General features: G+C 37.5%; 1 protein-coding gene across 1 annotated transcript in view; it reads left to right on the plus strand.

Annotated features, from left to right (window-relative positions):
- Positions 1-23,748, plus strand: part of LOC107587798 (MDS1 and EVI1 complex locus protein EVI1-like) — a 182,622-nt gene extending 158,874 nt beyond the window's left edge. The window contains exons 3-16 of the mRNA XM_016275730.1: positions 254-370; positions 4,916-5,018; positions 5,100-5,346; positions 5,493-5,640; positions 6,086-6,242; positions 9,347-10,742; positions 10,846-10,933; positions 12,526-12,628; positions 15,501-15,654; positions 16,677-16,834; positions 17,028-17,169; positions 20,547-20,783; positions 20,858-21,029; positions 21,811-23,748. Coding sequence (XP_016131216.1) covers positions 254-370; positions 4,916-5,018; positions 5,100-5,346; positions 5,493-5,640; positions 6,086-6,242; positions 9,347-10,742; positions 10,846-10,933; positions 12,526-12,628; positions 15,501-15,654; positions 16,677-16,834; positions 17,028-17,169; positions 20,547-20,783; positions 20,858-21,029; positions 21,811-21,939 — 3,351 coding nt within the window. The 3' untranslated portion in view covers positions 21,940-23,748. The remainder of the gene's footprint in view (positions 1-253; positions 371-4,915; positions 5,019-5,099; positions 5,347-5,492; positions 5,641-6,085; positions 6,243-9,346; positions 10,743-10,845; positions 10,934-12,525; positions 12,629-15,500; positions 15,655-16,676; positions 16,835-17,027; positions 17,170-20,546; positions 20,784-20,857; positions 21,030-21,810) is intronic.
- The last annotated feature ends 1,202 nt before the right edge of the window (positions 23,749-24,950 follow it).

The following is a 24,950-nucleotide window of genomic DNA, read 5'->3' on the forward strand; positions in this document are numbered from 1 at the left end:
TGATGACTAAAAAGCAACGGTGAAGAGTCTGTGAGAGAGGGAGAGAAGTGAAGAAGATGTTGTCAGAGTGTGTGTGAGTGTCCTAGAGAAAGTGTGTGTGTGTGTGTGTGTGTCGATAAGTTAGACTTATCTGTATCGCCGTTTTCTAAGCCTCAGTGGGTGGCATGAGATTTTAGTCACTGCACAGTAATCTGTAAAAGTTCAAGATCAAAGACGGATCTCTCTCTCTCTCTCTCTTCTCTTTCTCTCTCAGGGCGAGCAGACAGGTTTGGATGGGAGCGTGTGTGATAGCAGGAGCTGGCTAAGGCACGTCCAGATCTCTCCATCCACCCACCAACACAACCTCACAGCCTGCCAGATACATGAGCAGGTACGTGGAGAACATACACACACACACTCAAAGCACCTGCATGGCTGACATAATGAAGTGTTTAAAGGTGTTTCTGCTATCTTTAATAGCAGATTCCTTCTGCATTCTCGTTCGATGTGTGTGTCACTGTGTTTTTGTGTTTTGGTCTTTTGTATCTTGGCTGCAGCGTGAAGGACCACAGGCCAGGATCACACACACACACCCACATGCACTCTCTCGGTCAAGCATGATGATAATCACACATTTTGTATCTTTGCACTCGGATATGAGGGACGACAAATTCCTGAATCCTTATGGAGTTAAAGACAGTTAGAAAGAGACTCTAAAAGAGAACGAGGCACTTCCATAAATTCACAGCTTTTATTCACAGTATTTTACACACCACAAAATTTGACTGTTTGCTTTTTATTTTTTATTTTCTTCCTTAAAAGGTTAAACCAATTCTGTGAGGTTAGTTTGTCATTTTGTGTGTTTAAAAGGCGACTTTTAAAGTTTCAAGTCCATATTTGAAGAGAAACTGAGTATTGTAGTTGGATTACTATAAACTGGATTCACTAAATTATACTGAACCGAGTTTGACTAGATTCAGTTCATTTGTAAACCGAGTTGAGTTGGTCTGAGTTGAACTGAGATTAAATTGAGTTGAGTTGTACTGGGTTAAACTGAATTAAATAAAGTTAAGTCAAGTTGAGCTGGATTCAATTAAAATGAGTTTAGGATTAAATTTGAGTTGGACTGAAATAAATTAAGATGAGGCAAGCTGAGTTCAACAAGATTAAATTAAGATTAGTTAAAGCAAATTAGACTGGACTGGAGTAAACAGAGATTAGTACAGATGGACTGGATTTAATCCCGACTGCATTGATCTGGACTAGAGACAAGTGGATTTAAATGGATTTTGGGTTGAACTTGAAGTTTTGTTGTGCTTTCTTGAACCACTACACAGCACAGCAAGCTAAATCTAGCAAAACAATAATCATGCGATCAGTTCATGCTATCAGGATTATTTTGGAGATATCACACCCTTCTGAACATCCAAATCACACAGTGAGATATTCAGTGATTATGAAATTAATTTACCATTTGCCTGTCTACAGATAACAAAGAACTCTCAAAGCACCAGTCGGCCTTTTCAAGTGCAATGACGTATGCTGAGGATTCATTCACATGTTAAACAGGCCAATTGTCTTTTCCATATTCAACTTTGCAAAGTGAGATCCACTAGAAGAATCAAATCAAAACGTCTCTCAATCTAAAGTGTGTTTTTTATGTTTGACCAGTACGTGAATGATGAGAAAGCAGGGACTAATGGCTGGGAGGTCTAGATTTTCCAAATATTTTACTTTTCTAAAGGTTTACATAAAGAGAAACTAGAAGAAAGAGAGAAAGAGAGGAAGAGAACCTGTTCAGACACAGCATTATGATATGGGCCATAATTGTTCAACTATGACACCTTGTCATAACAAAGAGTTGGGCTTAGACTTTATGGCTTCCGGCATCCCACATGTTTTTATAATCACGCTGAACCTCCTTATAGCGACAAAACCTGGAGAGAGAGATACAAAAGACTGACCGTTATCAGTTTTCATAAAGAATAGATTTTGGCTGCGTGGAGGTGAAGGAATGTGCTCTTCTTTTCCGACCCCACTCTTTTTTCACTTACAGCTTTCCTTTGTTATCTAGAAGAGCAATTTTCTAGATAACATCTAAAATGTTATCTAGAAAAAATAACACAATTGTTGGATGAATCTGAATCATGTTGCTGTTTACTGCTTAGTTGTTTAAAATTGAAAAGAGGAAAATCAGCATGAAACAAAATGCTATTCGTCATTTCGGTTAAGCTATTTAACACTTAAATATTCTTAGTTAAAGTGTTACCTAGAGCAATTAACAGGAAGAAAATCCACGGCTGGACAGATATTGATCGACTTGGACACAAGGAACGCTGATTGTCCGATTATTCCAGTTTATCACTCGTCACTTTTTCTCTGGACCTGGGGAAGGGGAAAGGGGGATTTCAGTGTGAGGCGTTGGTCGGTGTGAGAGTGTTTTCATTCCTACAGTGCTGAACGAAGGATCTAATGGACCTGTTTATCAGGACATCAGTCGACTAACATCCGTTTCTCATAGACACTTACACAATAGAGCCGAGCTATGTGAGTCTGTGTGTGTGCGGTGCTTGTATATGAAGTGACCTCTCTTACTTGGAGAGTAAGCTTCAGTAATCACTGAAGTCAAGGTAACGATTATCTAGTGCACTTCTCAGTGCCCTCAAAGTCAAGTGCAAGTGCCTGTGTATCTTAAAGTCTTGGAAAGATAAGCCCTGATTATAAATGTTTAAGGATTTGTCTTCTGTGGTTCAGTATGGGTCAAAATTGGTCATATTAGTGTCATATTAATTCTCCATGTACATTGAGGTGTAGGTATAGTAGAGGCCTGCTTTGCTGACTTTGTGATTAAGGTAGACTCGGTTGACGCAATCTGTTACTATAAGCACTGACAGTTTACAAGTTTACAACCTTCACTTACCAGTTCACCTGAAACTGCCAGACATCCTTACCCAGACACACTCACACGTTTACCTAGCTATCCAATAAGGACACACTGTAAAATGATTATTTATATATATATATATATTTATTTATTTTTATTGTTATTAATTTCTTTTGGAAACTTCCAAGTTGTGTGTGTGCGTGTGTGTGTTTGTAATTTATTTATTTGCTTTTAGTATATTTACTGTTTATTGTATTATATTGTATTTTATTACATTTTATCATTTTCATATTTCTATATATGTATTTATATGCATATACTTCATTTTATTTTATCTTTGGGAGCATCCAGTGAGTGAGTGAGTACATTTTATTTTATTTTATAACTCTGCTATTTTATTTTATTATTTGATTTGATTTTAGAACACATTTATTTATTTATTTAATGTATTTATTTTTACCATTGCGAACATCCATAAATTTGTTTAGTTAGTCGTTAGTTTTAGTACATTTACTATACATTTTTAATGCATTTTTATATTATTTTACACTGTAGGTAGATATTAATATTTTATCATTTTATTTAGCTTTTTTAAACATTCAGAGTGAACTTTTCAGATCTAACTAACTTCTGTAGTCAACTTTGTCAAGCTGTAGTAACATTTGTTTTACTCATCCTGATATAACGTTTTGTTGTGGTTACCACTCAAAAGTCCTCCCGATAATACGCATTCATCCTGAGAACAGTGTGTTTGAGCGTGTGCACACAGCCAAACACACACTTCTGTGGCATCTGAAAAGACTCGCAGGTTGGCACTCACCCTTGGCACTGAAGAACCAGAGCACAGCCCAGGATGGGTTGCCAGGAGTGATGCCCAGTAAACTCCCCTGATCTCTGAGCTTGGCTGGCCTGCTGCTTCCCCGGCCAACAAGTTGTGTGAGTGTGTGTGCCCGTATCATTCACCCCACGGCCCCTCATACCGCATTTGAACAGCTCTGCCTTTGTCTCGTACTCACAATATTATTGTGGCCCTTTGCTCCCTGTCTTTGTGCGTGTGTGTGTGCGATAAAAACACACACACACACACTCACAGAAAGAGGGTCGGCTGTGACATTACAAGTACAAGATATCAGAGATCTGCAGGAAGGCACCAGAAGGGGTAGACGGGCCGTGAATGTGTGTGAGAGAGACTCCGTTCTCATGTTGTCTTGAGGGTCCTGCTAGTTCCCTGTATTCTCCTGTTAAACAATAGAGCAGGACTCGGTCCCTCCGTGTCCTTCGCGGCCTGCTGGGTTTTGTACACACACACTCGCACACATAATGACCATGGCGTTTCCAAGGGGTCTCCACCTCTCTGTTGCCTTTATCATATTATCAGGAGGTTTTGTGCGTGTCTGTCTGATTGAGTGACATCTCTAATAAGAATGCTCAAATGTCACCACCAGACTGAACAGGAAGTGAGCCGTCTAATGCCTTCAAGGCTTGCCAAAAATAACACCATCCAAATAACACAACTGTTTCTCCCACTACCTATTGTGTTCACGCAGGAAGTGTGTGTTTGTGTGACAAACAGATAGGTCTCCATTCGGATTCTTTAACACCGTCTCTTTCAAACACACACACGCTCGAGCTCAGGTTCCCATCATTGTTTGTCCATCAAAATGTATTGTCATTTGAAATCATTTTTTATTTTTTCACATGCTCCTAAAAAAGACAGACCGTTCCACCATTTGGAAAATCCTGAGGACCTGTAAAATAAAATAAAAAGTATCAAATAACACTGACACTAAAATCAGATTTGTTAGTAATGTAAAGTTTATCGGGTTTGTTTGTTTATTAGATAGTCATTCATCAAAAAGTTTATATTTATATATATTTATATAAAAGTTTATATTTCTTTTTATAGAAACTTTGATAACATTATTAATGAATTTACTGATCAATTTAATGTGTCCTTGCTGAATATCTTTTCTTAAAAAAAAAAAAAAACATTAAACAATAGTGTATCAGTATTCTGTCCCATGTTAAACATCTGTCGCTCTCTCTCTCTAGATCTTTTACCGTGTGGTCCGAGAGGTCCAGCCGGGTGAGGAACTCTTACTGTTCATGAAGGCTGAGGATTTTTCATGTGAGACCATGGCTCCAGACATACACGGTGAGTTTGCACTCATACGCACATAAACACACACACACAAACTCGCTCGCTTGCTATCTCACTCATTCTGTTGTCCTGCAGAGGAGCGTCAATACCGTTGTGAGGACTGTGACCTGAACTTTGAGTCTGGTTTGGAGCTGTTGGACCATCAGAAGCATGCATGCGGTACCCCGCCTTCCTCCGGCTTCAAGCTGTCTAAGCAGGGTCTGCCCAGCGCAGTGGACGATCCTGATCTTGACCCGCTGCACTTACACACTCACCCCCTGAACGTACCCTGCTCTCCACAGGAGTGTAAGGAGTGTGAGCAGGTCTTTCCTGATGCCCAGAGGTTAGAACATTGCTGAGTATTTTTATTTTGTTTTATTTTATTTTAAAACTGCTATTTTATTTTATTTAATTTAATTTTATACATGCTTCTACCAAAACACACTCAAATCTGATAATTCTGTCTTTCTCTTTTTCTGTCTGTCTCAGTCTGGACGCTCACTCTCTGTCTCACTCCGATGAGAGGGAATATAAATGTGATCAGTGTCCGAAGGCCTTCAACTGGAAATCAAACCTGATTCGCCACCAGATGTCACATGACAGCGGCAAGCATTATGAATGTGAAAACTGCTCAAAGGTAGAGTCCATACATTAGAAAAGGCGTGTGCAAAAACAGGCCTCTTTAACTGGAACACACCTTCTGTTACCTCAAACTCGACAATAATTCCACCCTAGAAAAAACAGTTTTAAATGCAATTAATAAAAAGCAACTAACTATATAATCATATATAGTTTGGATAGCAAAATAAATAGCCTTATCATAAAAGTGGAGAACATTTTTTGTTGTTGACTTCAAAGGTTTTATGTCCAGTTAGGGCAAATTCATAACCATGAACCTATAGATGTCAGTGTTTGTTTACAATAACGTTTTTGTTTACTTTTGTACAATAATCAGTTCTGGTACTTTCGATTGCCACTTTGATGTCCAATCAAAACCACTTGAGATCCACTCCAATATGATTCCTGCTATCTATAGGCTGTGTATGTAAACTTTGTCCCTATATCTCTCTCTCATTACCCAGCAGGTGTTCACAGACCCCAGTAACTTGCAGAGGCACATTCGCTCTCAGCACGTAGGGGCGAGAGCTCACGCCTGCCCCGACTGTGGCAAGACCTTCGCCACCTCCTCGGGCCTTAAACAACACAAACACATTCACTCTTCCGTCAAGCCCTTCATATGTAAGTCACTCAGACCCTTCATATGTAAGTCTGCATGCTTTCTACTCTGAACACCACACCGCAGAGCTGGAGAGCTCCAGCATCCTTTTGAAATTCCCGCCAAATTTTGAATTTTTGATTCTAGATGGGTGCCTCACCTGGTATTTAAAGACAAGTATACCTTCAATGCACTGTAACTCACTTTGGATCCACCAAATGAATAAACATAAATAGATTTGATAGATTCAAATCTATTCAAAAATTTTTGAAAGACTGGTGGAGCTCTCCAGCTGACCTGGGTTATCCAGCACTTATGTTCATTTCAAATCGGTCTATAATCCCTATCTTGCACGTTTTAAAGTCAACATGAAACAGCATTTGCAAACCATTTTACTTTTTTACAGAAAAACAGAATAATCAGGCAGAAAAAATACTTTTGTATTGACCTGGAATTTATTGGATTGGGAAAAGTGGCAGTCAGAGAAGAGTTGTTGTTATAGAGAATTTTTTTTAATAATTTTTTTTATAAATGGGTGCACTAATACATCATGCACAATAAGAACAGGAATATGTGTTAAGAATTAAAATAGGGTCATTTTTGATTTCATGTTGTCTTTAACATGAGGTACTGAGGAGCAATAACTGAAAATTATACTGATATTAGTAGTATTATTAATATTAGTGTGTAATTGTTTATTATTATTATTTGCATCTAATTAATGTTAATATTAATTACTATTTAATTAATATATTAATACTTTATTTAAAAAATGTGTTATTCTGTGTTTATTTGCTATAACCTAAAACTGCTTTTTTTACAGGCTGTTATGTTTGAAATACTGTATTTATTGACTGCATGTTTGTGTTTGTCTCTGTCCATGTGTACACTTCATTTGTGCTGTGGTGTGTGATGATTTCCAACAACTGATTCTCGGTCAAATCTAGAGTAAATGTTACTGACAATATTATACAGTATACCAACATAATCATGTTCTTATAATCCTATCAGTCTTTTGGAACGCTCACTTTACCCTACATTTCCTTACAATGCATGTCAGTACACCACCTCTGCACTCTCAATTTCAATGCATGACCTCTGACCTCCAACCTCATATGCGAATGACCTCAATTCTTAATCTCATCCTGTATAAAGAACTCACTTGCCCATCATACCGATTTAAACGTCTAAAATCGTACTGCGCCCTCTGAACTTTGCACGATTGAACTTCATGCATTGACCCTCGAAGTGCTGATCCCACACAGCTCGTGTAGACCCCCACCGCCGCCACATATCAGACAGTAACTAGCTTGCTAACTCTGGCCATTCCAGGAAAATCACTACCACATGCAGGCCGACTCGTACAGAGACTAACACACAGCCATTTACAGCAATCAGCATTTGAACAAGCACAGCTAACAACACTTAATGACCTCGCAACAACACACACACACCAAACTACACCACACACATGCACTGTGATGCATACATAGGAAAATATACGCTCTGCAACCAAGTGAGCCTTATAGAGTCTTACTTTTATCATTTGTTAACATACATTTCAATTCAATACTGAAAAGTATTGATAAAATATAATTCTGTCAAATTGTAATCAGTTTCAGCATTCCAAATTAGTCACTTATGAGGTTTCATCTCGGTTAGGATGATCCCTTAGAAGGCAGTATACAGTGAGGTAGCTCACTAGGTTTTGAAACAGAGCCATAAACTCGCTCGTGTCTTTGTTTGCATGTGTGTTCATATACTTCATTCTGGACTTATTACTGAAACAAACATTGACAAAAATATTGTTAATTATTCTAAACTAAAAGAGAAAATCTCCCTTTTACACAAACACTCATACACATTCATTTTACTACTGGCTGTTCACCACTGCGGAATGTGTTTATAATATTTCTTTACGGTTTATTAAGACCTGACAAAACACAGCACTCTGAAGTGCCCACAGATCTTCCCTCACACACGCCCCAAATTTCACACCTGTTCATCCGAGTGTGTCCAGTTGTTCACAATTATATAAGCGATGTGTGTGCGTATGTCTGTTGTGCTTCTTGAATGTACGATATCCAAGCAGTATGTGTGTGTGTGAACAGAAAAACCCACTACAAACTCTTAAAGTTGAAAGTGATAGTTCAACAAAAATGAAAATTCCATCATTTACTCACCCTTGTGTTGTTCCAAAACTGAAAGCATTTCAAAAGCAAAAGTTAAATATACAGTGTCCATACAATAAGTCATGTGGGGTCCAGTGTTGATTTAAACCCCACTGACAAAAAGAGTTCTTCAAAATATCTTATTTGTGTTCCACAGAAGTAAGAAGTCATTTAGGTTTGTAACAACATGAGTGTAAGTAATAATGACTATCATTCCTGTATATCCTGTCTTTAAGTCGTCCTTTTACTCTGCACTAATATTTACATCCCATCTCTTGAGTAGTCTGTTTGAGTGACTGACTCTATAAACACACATCATGGTAGAACATCCTCTAATTCTGCACCTCACACCTCATGCAATCTGACAGGGATTAGCAAAACCACCCGCTAGATTCCATACATTTTGAAAACATCATGTTTGCAATAGGATATGTGATTATGATGAGAAATGCGAGTGGTTAAAAGGCTCCGTTTCACACTAGAGGTGTTAGACTGGTAATGTATAGGGTGCTTTTATCACTTTCAGAGTGTGCGTTAGGGATTTAACTGTATACACTGCTGTGAGGACGGAGTGTGTGTGCAGTGACATTGACAGCAAGAGTTTAGGATTCATCATGAGTTTTAAGAATGTTGTTTGACGACTTAACAGTGTGTAATGATGTGAGATGCCTGTGTGTGTGTATGATAGACAGAGACGTCGCTTGGTCCATGGGAACGGACCTGCGGGAGAGGATTCATTCAACTCTGTTTCCTTCTCACGCTTAAAATAGATCCATTGTAATGTCCTTGTCTGTGTGTGTGTGTGTGTGTGTGTGCACCTGCATTAGACATTGCATTCTTTTGTCTGCCATCCTTGCTTATCCTGCATTTTTGCTTGTTTTGTGAATGAATGTATGTGTGGCATGGCTAAACTGACCATCCATTTACGCCATATGTCCATGTCTCACTGTCTCTAGGTGAGGTCTGCCACAAATCTTACACGCAGTTCTCCAATCTGTGCCGCCACAAGCGCATGCACGCGGACTGTCGCACTCAGATTAAATGCAAAGACTGCAGCCAGATGTTTAGCACCACGTCGTCCCTAAACAAGCATCGGCGCTTCTGCGAGGGTAAAAACCATTTTGCTGCTGCCGCGGGAGGGTTGTTTGCCCATGGCATGGCCCTCCCTGGCACCCCTGGCCTGGACAAATCCGCACTGGCTGGAATGAGCCATGGGAGTCCTGGTTTAGCAGACTATTTTGGGACGAACCGGCACCATGGTGGGCTGACATTCCCAGCAGCCCCTCCGGCATTCCCATTCAGTTTTCCAGGACTTTTCCCATCAGGACTTTACCACCGGCCCCCTCTAATCCCATCCACATCTCCTATTAACGGCCCTCCGAGCGGTGAACTACGAAAGAGTCCGCTGCTGTCTTCACCCATTTCTGGGTCACATGACCTCTTGAAGAGTTTACGCAAGGATTCGTTCAACGGGGAGAGCGAGAGCATGGAGCATCAAAGGGAAGGATCCGTCTCCAAACCAAGGCACGGCGGGAAGATGAGTGACCAGTCGGAGAGTAGCGATCTGGACGACGTCAGCACTCCGAGCGGGAGTGAGCTGGAAAGCACTTCAGGTTCAGAGTTGGACAGCGAAGCGGAAAGCGACCGGGAACGAGTGCAGGAAAACGGGAAAGGCCTGAAAAGGAAGTCCAGCGGGTTCAACAATGCCCAAAGCCCGACTCTTGTCAGCTCCAGTAGTAGTAGCAACACCAATAATGGAAAAGACTTGCCTGTGCCGGGGCCCCTCCCGCCATCTTTGGACGAGCAAACGGCTGTTTCTGGTGCCGTTAATGACTCGATCAAGGCAATTGCCTCCATTGCTGAGAAATACTTTGGTTCTACTGGACTTGCAGGCCTGCAAGATAAAAAAGTTGGGGCATTGCCATACCCTTCCATGTTCCCTCTGTCTTTCTTCCCTGCCTTCTCTCCATCAGTCTATCCTTTCCCAGAAAGGGAGCAACTTAGACCTCCAGGCCCCAAAGGGGAGCCAGAAAGCCCTCCGGTTGAGGGTAAAAAACTTAAGGGCAGAAACGCTGAATCACCTTGTGACCTCACCACCAAACGGAAGGAAGAACGTCTTGCCGCTACTTGCGTCCCTTTGAAACCGGAAGCCTCACATGTACAATCAGCCAACCAGGATCAACCACTGGACCTGAGTCTCGGTGGACGAAGTCGAGGAAAGAGTGTAAGAGGGGAGGAGTTAAAAAAGAACCCTGTCTTTGGAGAGGAGAGGGTGGAACCGGAGCCACCCAAGGCCGACCCGTCCCTCCAACACGCAAGACCTACGCCTTTCTTCATGGATCCCATTTACAGGTACTGTCAATCACATGTCCTTCCTACTCTCTTAGCATAATGGAATTGGCTTAGTTTGGTTAACTACTTACCATGAGAACTGATAGAAGTTTAACATCAGCAGGGTTGAGAAGAGAAAGATGAACGATCCTTTCGAAGTCCTCAAGGACAAGTATATGCGGCCCACTCCTGGATTTCTCTTCCACCCGCAGGTGAGATTCATCAGAATATTTTCCCACTGCTAACTCCATTTAATTTTATCACCTCGTCCCTACAGTCCTGCACAAATCATTAGCCTACTTTGAAGTGCCTCATTCTATGCTTCTGCAGTCAGTGTTCATGCAAGCTGTTCCAGACTCAAATGCAAATAAAAGTACTGCATGACCAGTTTGAAAGCTTTCTTTTGTACAGTAGTTCCCACCATTGGTACAAAAAGGTGGTGTGCAGAATTGTCACACATCTTACTTTACTCACACAATAACATGATTATTTTTGCAATAAACTAATTTGGTTTAGTGCCACTAATGGTGCGGAAACTGCTTACAGCTGCTTCAAAATAAGTTCAGCACATTAACCAAATTCAAAGCAGTTTTAAATGCTGACATAACATTACTTGTCCCATTGTATGCAATTTCTACTATTGACAAAATAACTCCTCGTGACGTTCGTATTGATGTAATAGCTACAGTATGTTGGCAGTAGCTTTATAGGGCCCCAGTGTTTTAGCATTAGCATAGCGACTCCCATGTTCCCCCATGTGGTTCTTTTACTGAGTAATCAGGTCCAGATGTGAGATTCAGACAGGGTGGGAGTTTTGTGACACGTCTCTGTGTGGGTGTCTTTGATTATGATGTCACAATATGATACCCAGTTAAACTGCCAGACACTGACCCATATCCCTGGATGGAGACTTTGAATAAGTGTGTGTGTGTGTGTGTTTATTGTAAATCAGTGTGATTTTGTCAGAGTGTACGTGTGTGGTTTTGTGCCTGAGTGTCTCATTAGTGTGTATTAAGTAACCTATCTGCTTTATGTCATTGTGTGTTCGCTATAAGTATTCTGTAAAAAATAATACATAGTTCTCATATAAACACATACACACACGTCTGGTACACTCATAGACGCTCACTGGTGTAGTGTTTTATTGGCTGTTTCAGGACAGTTTTTATGGGCTGTTTCATTGGCCTGATTTATTCCCTGTGTATGCTTTGTGTCTGCGCAAGATAATGTCCACATGTCCCTGACACACTGCCTAACGAGGTGACCTATCAGCATCCACTTTGTTGCACTATGCTCACTGGACTCTCTAATCAGCACCAGGGATGCTATTGACAGCACAGATGTATTATGGGAAATGCCGTTTTAAATCTACTGTATTAGTGCGATGCTAGGCAGTGGAGAACAATTCAGACATTGGGAGATCAAGTGGATTGTAGGGGAAAAAATTTTAAATAATTAATTTAATTTAGTTATATTTATTATATTCACATTTTATTATATTAAATATATATATATTTTTTAATCTGTATAATAATTGATGATAAATAATTATCAAGAAATTGAAAATAGAGTTGATTTTCTTAATCACATTTTTCTTCCATTGCCCCAGAAAAATGGTATTACAAAAATGAGTTAAATACTGCATAAAATAAAATAAATTAAATTAAATACAAAATCAAATCAAATTAATTCAGTCAATCAAGTGTGGGACGTTAACCTTTACTAAACATCACATTGCATAATCACACATGATCAGTCTGATTCTTGATTTTGATTTGCTGTTTCCCTTCTGTCCTGCCCCCAGTTTCGCATGCCTGATCAGAGAACATGGGTAAGTTACTCCAAACCGAGTCATTCACGTGCTTTCACTACACCCACACCCACACACACATTCTTAATACTTCCATGCTCCTCACACACACACCCCTAACTTCTGCAATACACATGTACCCACAATGCAGTTCACTATTAGCATGACATGCTAGATGAAATGCATGGCTCAAACAAACAAATGCATGGACCAAATCGCACCTAAAACAGCTAAATCTGGTCCAGAGTCATTTCCATTCAGAGAAGATCCATGTTTAGCCAGTTAACACCCGCCCTTTTACACTTTTTGCGTGATCTGTTCAATGCATGATGACTGATTAATTCATTTTTTGGATTTTAGTACCATAAAACAGCACATTTGATTTTCTAGATAATATAAAAACACACAACTAGCTTTCAAATGAAATGCTCTCTGGTTAAACATCGAAGAAATGTCTTTTGAATTCATGTGTCATTTGGTGCACGCATGTCTCTACTCTTGTGTGCCAGTGTGTGTGTTAACCAGACAGAACAGTTGTTATTTCTGATGGCTACTCCTGATAATGCAGTCAATGTGAGTGAGCGTGATTATTTACACAGAGAGAGTAACAGACCACGGCTCTGATTTGGGGTGGCGACACTCCCGTACAGCATCGCATCACTGGAGGGGTAACAGTCTCTCTGGGACCCGCTCTGTGTGTGTGTGTGTGATAGCACAAGGGGGGTTTCCAAACCCAAGACATCTGGTACCCTGATAAGATCAACAACTGAAAAAGCTCTTGCTAATGAAGGCCCTCTCAGACACACACTACTGAGAATGGGCAACTCAACAGCTGCCCTACCACAGAGAGGGTGAAGGCTACTTAGTGATCCAGGAAGTCCAATCGCTGCCGATCGCAGATTTCTTTGGACTTAGTTGTTACAGTAATCATAGAGATACCAATCTATGGTAATATGTTTAGACTTCAAGTACCAATCAAACTGGCTATAAAAAGTGTGTGTGTGTGTGTGTGTGTGTATTTTTGACCCAGACATACTTTGTGGACAAAACCTCTGCCCCGGAGGAATGTTTTATTACGCTTTTATAGCTCGGAAGACTTAATGAGTTATGTTTCATGTAACTTAATTTCTCTGATGTTTCTCCTAAAATTTCTTGGGAGGAATAAATATAGACACAAATGAGCCAATTGTTGACATGCAGTAAGATCCCAGAGCTATAAAACTAATTTTGATAGCATAGTACAAATCATTTGGTCTTGGACGTATGTGATGAGAAAAATTTGAACTCATTAAAACGGACTTTTAATTGCACGCTTTGCTATTTTAGCAAATCTGAGGACAGTTTGAGATATTGTAGTCACATGAAATTACTGGTGTATTTTTCTCTGGAGTGAAATCATAGAAGTAGGAAATGTGAGCAAAAGTCTCCATTTGGTCTGCATTCAATCTCATTGTGCAGAAGAATCAGTAGAGATATTGAAGAGATATTCCCATGTTGACAACTTAATTGTGTTCATATATATATATATATATATATATATATATATATATATATATAGCACAGACCATATCTTTTTAAAAATACTTGAATTATCTACTTTTTAAAAACCATGAGTGAAACAAACAAAACAAATTATAAAAGAAATAAACTAACAAAATTTAAAAAATACATACACTACCAGTCAAAAGTTTGGGATCAGTAAGACTTGTAATGTTTTTTAAAGAAGTCTCTTATGCTCATCAAGGCTGCATTTATTTGATCAAAAATACAAAAAAACAGTAATCTTACAAAATGTTATTACAAAATAAATAATGGTTTCTATTTTAATATACTTTAAGATATAATTTATTTCTGTGATGCAAAGCTGAATTTCCATCAGCCATTACTCCTGTATAAAGTGTCACATGATCTTCAGAAATCATTCTAATATGCTGATTTATTATCAGTGCTGGAAACTGTTGTGCTGCTTAATATTTTTTTCTGGATTCTTTGATGAATAAAAAGTTAAAAAGAACAGCATTTATTCAAAATATAAATCTTTTTTTAACAATATAAATCTTTGCTATCACGTCTTAACAATGTAACACATCCTTGCTGAATAAAAGTGTTAATTTCTTTCAAAAAAAGAAAGAATAAAAATTTACTGACCCCAAACTTTTGAACTGTAGAGCATGTTGTTAGAAAATATTTCTATTTTAAATAAATGCTCTTCTTTTTAACTTTTTATTCATCAAAGAATCCAGAAAAAAATATTAAGCAGCACAACAGTTTCCAGCACTGATAATAAATCAGCATATTAGAATGATTTCTGAAGGATCATGTGACACTGAAGACTGGAGTAATGATGCTGAAAATTCAGCTTTGCGTCACAGGAAGGTATATTAAAATAGAAAAATTTTAATTTACATCATAAAAATATTTCACAATAGTAAATTTTTTCCTGTATTTTTGATCAAATAAATGCAGCCTTGATGAGCATACGAAACTCCTGTAAAAAACATAAAAAATCGTTCTGATCCCAAATTGTATAAGAACTAATCAAACAATTTAAACAAATGATATAATAACAAACAAAAATCATATAGTAAACAGTTTATAGTCAACGGGTTCAGTATGTATGATTAGGGCTGTCATATCAGATTTTCGCTACACGATTATAACGGCCAAACTAATCTTTGATAACGCAATTATCGTGATACCTGGAAAAAATACAATGCTATCAGCCAAATTCATCTTTAACTTTGTGTAGTATTAACACAATATCAGTATTTAATTTGATAAATATTACAGTTATTTGCAATAACTATATTGGTATACTGTGACACCCTTAATTAAGATGAACTAAAGTATAATAAATAATATTTATAAATAAAACTTTTGTTTGTTTTTGTTGTTTCATTAATAAGATGTTTAAGTAAACATTTGTTTGATGTTTAATGAGTGATGACAACACTGAATGTGGAATGCAGGGTGTTTTTGGGAAATGTGTGTGTATGTGTGTATTGCTGAGTATTGTTCCTGGAGATCTGTTTCCTTCCCCTATAGATACTGTGGCAAGATATTCCCACGCTCAGCCAACCTTACAAGACATCTACGGACACACACAGGAGAGCAGCCTTACAGGTGACACTCCCTCACACACATACACTAATATATACTGTTTGATGTAATCAATTATTCACATACTCAGCATTGTAGCACATCAGTTGAATTACATATTAATGCACAAACCACTGGCAGAAGAAGTCTTTATTGGGATTATCATTTTTAATAAAAGTACTTTTCGAACATTAGTTATTGTATTTGCACTGCCACAATTTTATAAATCCCATGTCCATAATGTTTCCATAAATTATTTATGAAAGTATTACCAACCATTATATAAGCAGATACAGTATTTTTTTCCCCCTTACTTGATATTACATAGTTATTGTCACTGGCTAAGAGTGAGGTAAAGTCCAAGAGACAAAAGGACAGACATACAGGGAGACTGAAGGAAGTGTGTATGAATAATGGAGGTGATGAGTGCCGTACAGCTGCAGGCCAGCAAAGGCAGCTGGGTAATTAGGCCCGTGTTTGGGGCTCAGACTCTTTCAGGGAGTTTTAAAATACTGCACAGAAACAGGCGTGCGCACACACTGCGTTTGTGGTCCGTCTGACCACAGGGGAGGTTTGTACAGGGCTGTGTTACTTTCCAGATAGCCTCAATCTCCTCGTGCTGGCAGCGCTTTAAACGAGCCGGTGATCAGCCTTTAACTGCAATTTCATTTCATTTTTTTCTCTTGCATTCGGAGGGGGGCGAGATGCAGAGAGGGAGAGATAACAGGTTCCTGGGAGACGCAGTTTAGCGCACAACTCTATGGTGGAGGGGAAGATATGATCACGTAATCATACGGATAATTCTGCGTGAAGAGACTTGGCTCATGCAGTCATTTTCAGAGCGGAGGGAGGATGTGGATGAGAGAGTTTGAGTGTTACTAAGTTGGCCAAAGATTAGAGACGCAGAGTTCATGACCACTCAATCATGTGTTTAGGACCCTGCGTGTGTGCGAGACGGATAACACGAGAGAGTTTGATTTCTCGTGTCTGTATATTGTAAATACTGTATGGTCTAATTATGTTCATATGTGTCTGTGTGTCCGCAGATGTAAGTACTGCGATCGTTCGTTCAGTATTTCGTCGAATCTTCAGCGTCACATCCGTAACATCCATAACAAAGAGAAACCCTTCAAATGCCATCTTTGTGACCGCTGCTTCGGGCAACAAACCAACCTGGACCGGCACCTCAAAAAACACGAGAACGGTAATTTATCAAGTATCCATACACATATACACACCTATAAAAAAAATAAATAGGAAAATAAATATAATTCATTAAAAAACACCCATTTTAATGTTTAGCATTTGTAAATAACCTTATTAGTAGCTGTTGGTTATTTGATACTTACATTAATACACCTAAATTATACAAATATATGTTGTTTTTTTACGTGTAGGCACGGCAATGTCGTCGCCCCGTTCAGAGCTGGACAGTGGCAGTGCCATCTTGGAGGACAAGGAGGACTCGTATTTTAACGAAATACGAAACTTCATCAGTAACACGGCACGGAACACTTCTCCGTCACACTCTGAGGAAGGGTAAACACCATCTTCTTCCTCAATTACACTAATAAATATACTGATCATACACAAAATCCAACTTTTTGGGGGTAAAACAGCTCACTCATGGCCTTGGCTTAGTGTTCAAAAACACATATGTTCAAACATTGAGCTTATACAAACAGGTTCAAATAAATCTTCACACGGGTTGTCAGTCCATCTCATCATTTTCTGTCCTTCTATCAAATTATAATGTTTTATTTTATTATTAATGTATACATTTTATTATATTTTTTTAGATAATAATTATTTAATGTGTGTATATGTACTGTATATATATATAATTTAATATATATTTATTAATATATAATATTTTATATAAAGTTTTTTTTTATTTTTTATAATGCAATTTAGTCTCTAAAATCATATTTATTTAATTTTTCTATCTATCTGTCTGTCTATCAAATCAATGTATGTCCATAGTCCACAGATTGAGCTTCTATGTAAAAGTTTAGCTATTCACTTTACTCCCAGTCATGTGTGGGCTCACGCACACACGCAAACTCACACGCAATTCGACTGTCCATTAGGCTGTCAGTCATCAGTTGGCGCTAGTTGCCTCAGGCAGATTGGAGGTTATTATACACAAACATTACTGAACACAACACTTCTCATGCCTTATTCATTAACCCTCACCTCTGAGTGAATAGCATCACATGAAAGGAGCGGACGGGTATGGCAGTGTGTATTAAGCGCACATGTGAACGTATCTGTGTGCGTACATATATTCTGTACGGTTGTTAATCATTAGCCTGTCGCCTGCGGTTTTTAAGAGCAAAGATTAGGGCAGGTCTCCAGCAGGACGTGATTACTGATTGGCCGATTGCGAGCGCGTGCAGAGCGCTGTTGACTTTTGGCTGCGTGCGCTTACATGAATTTTGCCATCTGCATATGATAATTATCGCAGATAATTTCCCAGCAATGATCATCAGGTTGGATGACGGTTTAAATGTTTGACCTGGTCATCCATGTGTGTGTGTGTGTGTGTGGGACAGATAAAGATCTTACATGCTTTTGTTTTTTGATTTCTTCATTGTTTCATGAAAAAGATCCTAGAGTCATTACAACATCGGCTGTGTGTGTGTTTGCGCACGTCCCACATCTGGTCCCAACATGTGTTTGTGAACAGGAAGTAGGTGTGAGAGAGGAGGTCAGAGGTCGCTGAATGTTTCCTGTCAGAGTGACTGCTCCTGATAGATACTTTATCCTCCACAAATTACCACAGCTCTCTCTAATTAGCCGATCTGTTTTCATCATCACGCCATCGCTGCTTCTTTCGTTCTCTCGTTCCCTCTCTCGCGGTATTAGCGGTGTGCGGAGTGATGAGAGAAGGTGATTTCGGGATTATCAGACATGTGAAAAGGGCTTTATACGGTCAACCCTGCGACTTTACACTAATCTGAGGGAAGAACGGAGATGTAGATGTAAATGAAATAGATGGAGGTGAGAGATGAAACCTAGAGGAAACGTGTTATTGCTCAAAGACATAATTGCTCAAGTTATGTTTCACTTAAGTATCAACTTTGTCCCAGATTTCTCATGAAGATTGTTGATATACAATATGAACATGGATAGATGGATGAATGGATGTTTGGATAGATGGATAGATGTATGCAGTATGGGAAGGTTACTCTGGAAATGTAATAAGTTACAGATAACATGTTACCATATTTAAAATGTAATAAGTAGTGTAACTATTTTAATTACTTTATTAAAGTAATGTAACTGATTACATTTGATTACTTTTTGATTACATTTCTAAATTTTTTCAACATTTTTCTAAACCGTTAATCATTTTCAAACTTTTAAACCAGGCAGGGTTAACCCTACAGTTGTACTCCACACTGATTACTGTGAGACTTTCAAAATCCGTCATCACTAGAATTAAGATTATAATAATTTAATTTTAAAGCACAGCAATCAGACTTTAGCACTTCTTTTTACTTTGAGATCGTTCTGAGGTTAAATACAGATTTAAAATCATAACAAGTATCATAGTTTAATAGCTATGATACTGTTTTTAAAATCAAATACGACAAAAAGCTACGACAGGAAACACTGGCATCCAACAATACTTTGGAAAAAACAGTTAATTTAAAACCCAAACTGGAATACTGGAACCAAACTGGTTATCAAGTAAGTCCTATTCTGTGATCTATTCTGTGATCTAAACTCCTGAAACATTGGTTTTAGAGCAGTCAATGCGATTTTGAAAAGAAATCAATCAAATGTGTGTAAAAATATTCAGATGTAACCTCCCTTTGTAATCATTATCATTTTCAGAAGTAACTGTAATTTAATTACACATTTTTCTCAGTAACTGAAACAGATTACATTTACATTTATTGGTAACACTTTATTTTAAGGTGTCCTTGTTACACGTTGCATGTACTTGCTATTATAATAACAATAAATTATGCATAATTACATGCAAGTAACCCTAAGCCAAACACTAATCCTTACCCTAACCATATAGTAAGTACATCTAGTTAATTAATATTACTCAGTACTTAAATGTATAATTACACTGTAACAAGGACATCTTAAAATAAAGTAACCCATTTATTTTGTAATTACCGGTAAATTACATAATTCCGTTACATGTAACTAGTTACTCCCCAACACTGGATGGATGGATGGATGGATGGATGGATAGATAGATAGATAGATAGATATTCATTGCACATCTGTACAGACAGACTTATATTTTCCCATCCTCTATGTATTTGTAATTTTTCCCTCTCTGTTTTTAAACTTCAGATGGGAAGTTGCTATTTTAAGTTGAGGAAATAGTAGAATCGGGACAAAACGAGTGAATCAGCCTTAATATGGGTGGCGTATATTTGTGTGTGTGTGAGTTTGGATAGCTGGCCTCTGTCTCTGTGGGGAAATGGCTGCTTTGGCAGCTCCTTCTCTCCACTCACCAAATGGGCTGTCAGCTAAATATTTGGCCTATTAGATGAATTGGAGATAAAGAAGAAAATAAACTAGGGAAAGAGGAGATGTGAGATGTTTGAGTGAGAGCGAGAGCTGAAAATAAGTGAGAGGAAGTGTAGAGGCCTGCTGTCTAAGTGCCCTGCAGATGGGCGGCTCATTTCTGCCAACCAGGGGCCCTCATAACTGATGACAAACAGTCTCTTTCTCCAACACACTCGCCTTCTTTCTCTGAGCATTTCCTCTCATTTAGAAAGCGTGGGCATGTGGTTCTGCTTTTTAAGATGGTTTATTTTTTCGAGGCAAACAAAACTTGGTTTCAGCGCTAAATGATTTTCTTTCTGTAATCAAGGTTCGGCGTATCAGTCAAAAATTCATGCCTGCATAATGTCATTACAAATGATTCTTTTTGTTCTCCGTAGGCTGAACGGCAGTCACTTTGATGGCGACAAAGCCCTGCCTGGTAAGGGGTCACGTGACCTGGATGAAGAAGAAGGGGAGGAGCTCGGAGCAGAGGAAGAGGAGGCGGAGCATAGCGACAGTGCCAGGAAACCCAGCGAGGATGGCGTACCCAGCAGTCTGGATCACGACATAAATGATGACATCGATTTCGAGGGACCAGATGATCTGGAGATGAATAGCAAATCCTCACCACAAAGGTATGCAGATAAATTAAAACTTGTTTATATGCATTTAATTTGTGGCTGTAAATTAATCTCTGCATCATTTGCAGGTTTAATGAGGAAGAGAACGATGAAGATCACAGCAGTTTCTCCACGCTGGATCACATCCGTCACTTTAGTATGGAGGACGGAGACCTCAGCGACAGTGACGTCACCAGCTTTGGCCCCGCCCACCTGCAAGAGGGCATCAAGCAGCCTCTATACAGGAAATCTAAATCACAGGTATAACTAATGTTTAAAACTACTTTTTCAAAATAATATAAATTCAGAAAAAGAATATTAATTTTTACAATATTATTTTAAAATAAATTACTTATTTAAATACTAATATTTTATTTGAGTGTTGTTAATAATAATAAAAAACAACAATAATTAGTAGTAGTAGCAGATAAAGTATTTTTAATAATAACAGTAATCAAAATGTCCATGATAAGTTTGTTTTATAATTAACAATATTTTATTATTTTATTAATTGCATTATTAATTGATATTAATAACAACATTATTAATGAAAATTATTTTAAATATTAAATGTTAAATTAATATTTCACTAAATGTAATAAATTACGTAGTTAATTACTAATATTTTATTTTGGTGTTATTATTAATATTAATTGATAACAATTAACAATATGGAATTATTTATTAATTAATAATAAGTATAAAATTTTTTATGAATATCCTTTAAATAAATTACTTATAGAATTACTATTTTATTTTATTGTTGTTATTATTATTATTATTATTATTATTGCTATTATTAGTAAATACATTTTCCTATTAATAAAAACAAGTAACACATTTTCCATGAATACAATTTGTGTACGTAAATTAACATTATTTTATTGTTTTATTAATTGTATTATTAATGATTATTAATGACAATAATAATAGAATCATTAATATTATTATTATTATTATTATGAAATACTTTTTTTCCAAAATACATTTTCCATGAATATAGTTGATAGGTGTATTTGTAACTGTATATCTCTCTTTTAAGGCATATGCTATGATGCTGTCCCTAGCTGATAAGGATCCACTCCATTCGTCTACCCATAATGCCCCGATGTGGCACAGCTTGGCCCGCGCTGCAGAACCCAGCAACATTCAGTCTCTCAGTCACGTATGACACGCCCATGTACCATGTGACCTAACTTAACATTGTGTTAGACTACCGCCAGAGTCCCTGGTCCACACTCAAGCCTGCACAAGTGCCCAAATCCTCATTCACTTCCACCACACACACCCAGATCCTGTGCATAGCAGCTCACTGTCCCACATACATCAACAAATGATCGACTGACTGTTTGATTGACTTATTGATTAGTAGGAATGACAATAGTGTCAGTAATTTTGATGGTGATGATGAAGACGATCATGACAATAGTAGTAAGACATAATAATAATTGTATTTATTCTGTCAAGTTCCAATGTTTTGCAGAGCAGTGGCAGCTGGTGAACAGTTTTTGAGATTGCTAATGAAACGTCGGTGTCATGTTTGTGAGTTTTGTCCGCTAAAACCGATGGTTACTAAGAGTAACAAATGAGAGTCTTCCACAAGACAAATGTGATCGCAGACTATTCAGGCACAACCGCTTACCGGCCTGTAAATATCTTTAGAATTACCGCCATCACACATAAACGCAAATACAGACACGCAAAACAACCATGTGTGTGTTTCAAACATTCTTTTAGGTCTTGTACAGAAACATACAAGTTTACAAAGTATGTGAGGGGTCGTGGGGTTAGTGTTTCTCTTTTAAGATATTCTCCAGGAGTTTGTGAATTTGAAAACGTAAACAGATACACATAAAAGGTGTGACCTTTAGACCTCTCTCTGACGCTGCTTGTAAAAAAAACTAAATAGGTGTAAGGCGCGAGACACGTTCTGTCCAATTAAAGCACTGCATTACCTTCAACCCACTTTCCCGCCAGTTTGTGTGAAAACGTGTGCTTTTTAGTTAGTGTCTTTTTTAAGTTGGAAGAGTGGTTGGGAAAAAAAACTAGAATTTTTTTCTAAATTGAAAAACTAGTTTAAGAATTGAATCTGTAGAACTCGCGTAAAGGGCATTTTATCATTTCCATGGTAACTTTTTCCATTAGTTGGCGAACGATACCACTAAATAGCCTGAATGCTCGTCTTTAGCTACACCATCCTTGTGTCTTTCATTTATAGACAATCATGGGTTCCTTGTGTTTATTTTTTCCCCTTGTCGTTTGTTGCTTTGTTTTTGTCTTTCTTTTATTTCTTGGTTGATGTCGTCAATGTTATTGCTGTGTATCTTGAAATTTGTATTTATTTCTCTGCAAACTGTAGTTTGTTTACTGAATAGCACTGCTCTCAAGCGCCCCCTTGTGTTGAAATGAAGAATTTCTCATTGAAAATTTTGGGGGAAGAGACTCTACTGGGGTTTGTAGTAACGTCTGAATGCCAGATAGTATTAAACGTACCATCACAGCTTATACTTCTAATAAAACTGGTAAATGATATAGATATTATGTAGGTTTTTTTGTATGACAATTTATTGATTCAACTGTAAAATATAAAAAAATGAGAAAAAAAGGAAAGAAGAATAAAAACAGCTGATATTATTTCTTCATAAAACGCATGATTGGTCCAAGCTGTACCTGACATTTTCTATGGTTGTCTGCAAGCTTGTGTGACGTTTGGGTCCATGTTGATTTCTTGTGCCAAACCTAGGAGAAATGCCAGATTTTGTTTATCCTCACGAGGTGAAGGACCAGATCTTTCCTATTTCACTTTGTTTGTTTTTTTGTCGATGTTTATAATCCCATTTTTAAAAGTAATCAGTGAGTTGAGGTACTTCTGTTTTAATGCTTTCTACAATGTAACTGTATTGCATTATAATTCAATACTGTGGGAGGAGTTACTGAGAAATAAAAAAAAAAACTCCTATGTGGGCGGACTGTGCACTCTCACACCGGCTCTGTCTCTGTTTGTATTAGGGTGACTCTAACAAAAGAAATTTTAAGGTCATATTTCACCCCAAAAGTAAAACAAAAAATATTTATATATAAATTGTATTTTGCATATAGAAAATAAGGACTAAGATTGTTTGTATTATAACAGTATTAAGTATTGGTATATTAAATAATATTTAATAGTATATTAAATATTATTATTATCATTGTTATTGTACTAAATTTAATTTATGCTGGTTCTAATTGGCCACACAGTATATGACCATAATTATTATAATTCAAATTCTTAAGTTCCCATTATTTCAATAATTATAATTATATAGTGCAGGTGCAATGTTTGTTTGTTTTTTCTTTACTTTAATAAGATTTTTTTTTTTCAAGACAATGAAAAATATATTTATAGTACTTAAATAGTATATTAAATATTATTATATTAAAATTGTATATTTTATATCAGTATTTATTGTACCAAATTTACTTTATGTTGATTTTAATGTAAAAAAAAAACATTGACAATATATGACTAATTATAATTCATTGTCATGAAAAAGGTCTCAAATTCCACTTATTTTAATCATTACAATTGTGCAGGCACAGATTTTTTTTACTACATCCAATTCTGCTAAGTAAATTTAGTTGATGCAAAAAATACTATCAAGTTTATTACAGTATTGAAATAGTTGTAATATTTTCATTTTTTGCAATACATTAGGATACTGAATAATTAAAATATATATATAAATACTTAATTTTCTCATATCATTTGTATTTAGTTTTTCTTGATTTTTATATATATATATTGTGCTTTTTCATAATTATGTCTTTGAATTAGAGACCAAAATAAGCTGATGCCAAGAAGATGTTCTCACACAGATACTCAGTGTGCCGCAGACACACATGTTTCTGAAGACAGAATAAAACTCTTTTGATAGCTGCTCTCTCACACACCCACTCGTGTTATTTCACACCGAGACACATAAAAATCTGGTTCACACACACTGCCAGACGGACACAGCGCGAGTCTGATCCCCGGTCATCGCTCTCACACAGATCCACTGTCCCACAGCCAGAGAGAGTCTGCGAGAGAGAGAGAGAAAAGCGGCTGAAAGGCAGAGGAGGGAGGCAAGAATGCACGCTGCACTCGTTTGTTTGAGGGAAATGATGGATGAGGTGGAGAGATGTGATGACCTGGCTCAT

The sequence above is a fragment of the Sinocyclocheilus grahami genome, unplaced genomic scaffold (assembly GCF_001515645.1).
Source record: "Sinocyclocheilus grahami isolate Dianchi unplaced genomic scaffold, SAMN03320097.WGS_v1.1 scaffold6.1, whole genome shotgun sequence".
NCBI lineage: Eukaryota > Metazoa > Chordata > Actinopteri > Cypriniformes > Cyprinidae > Sinocyclocheilus > Sinocyclocheilus grahami.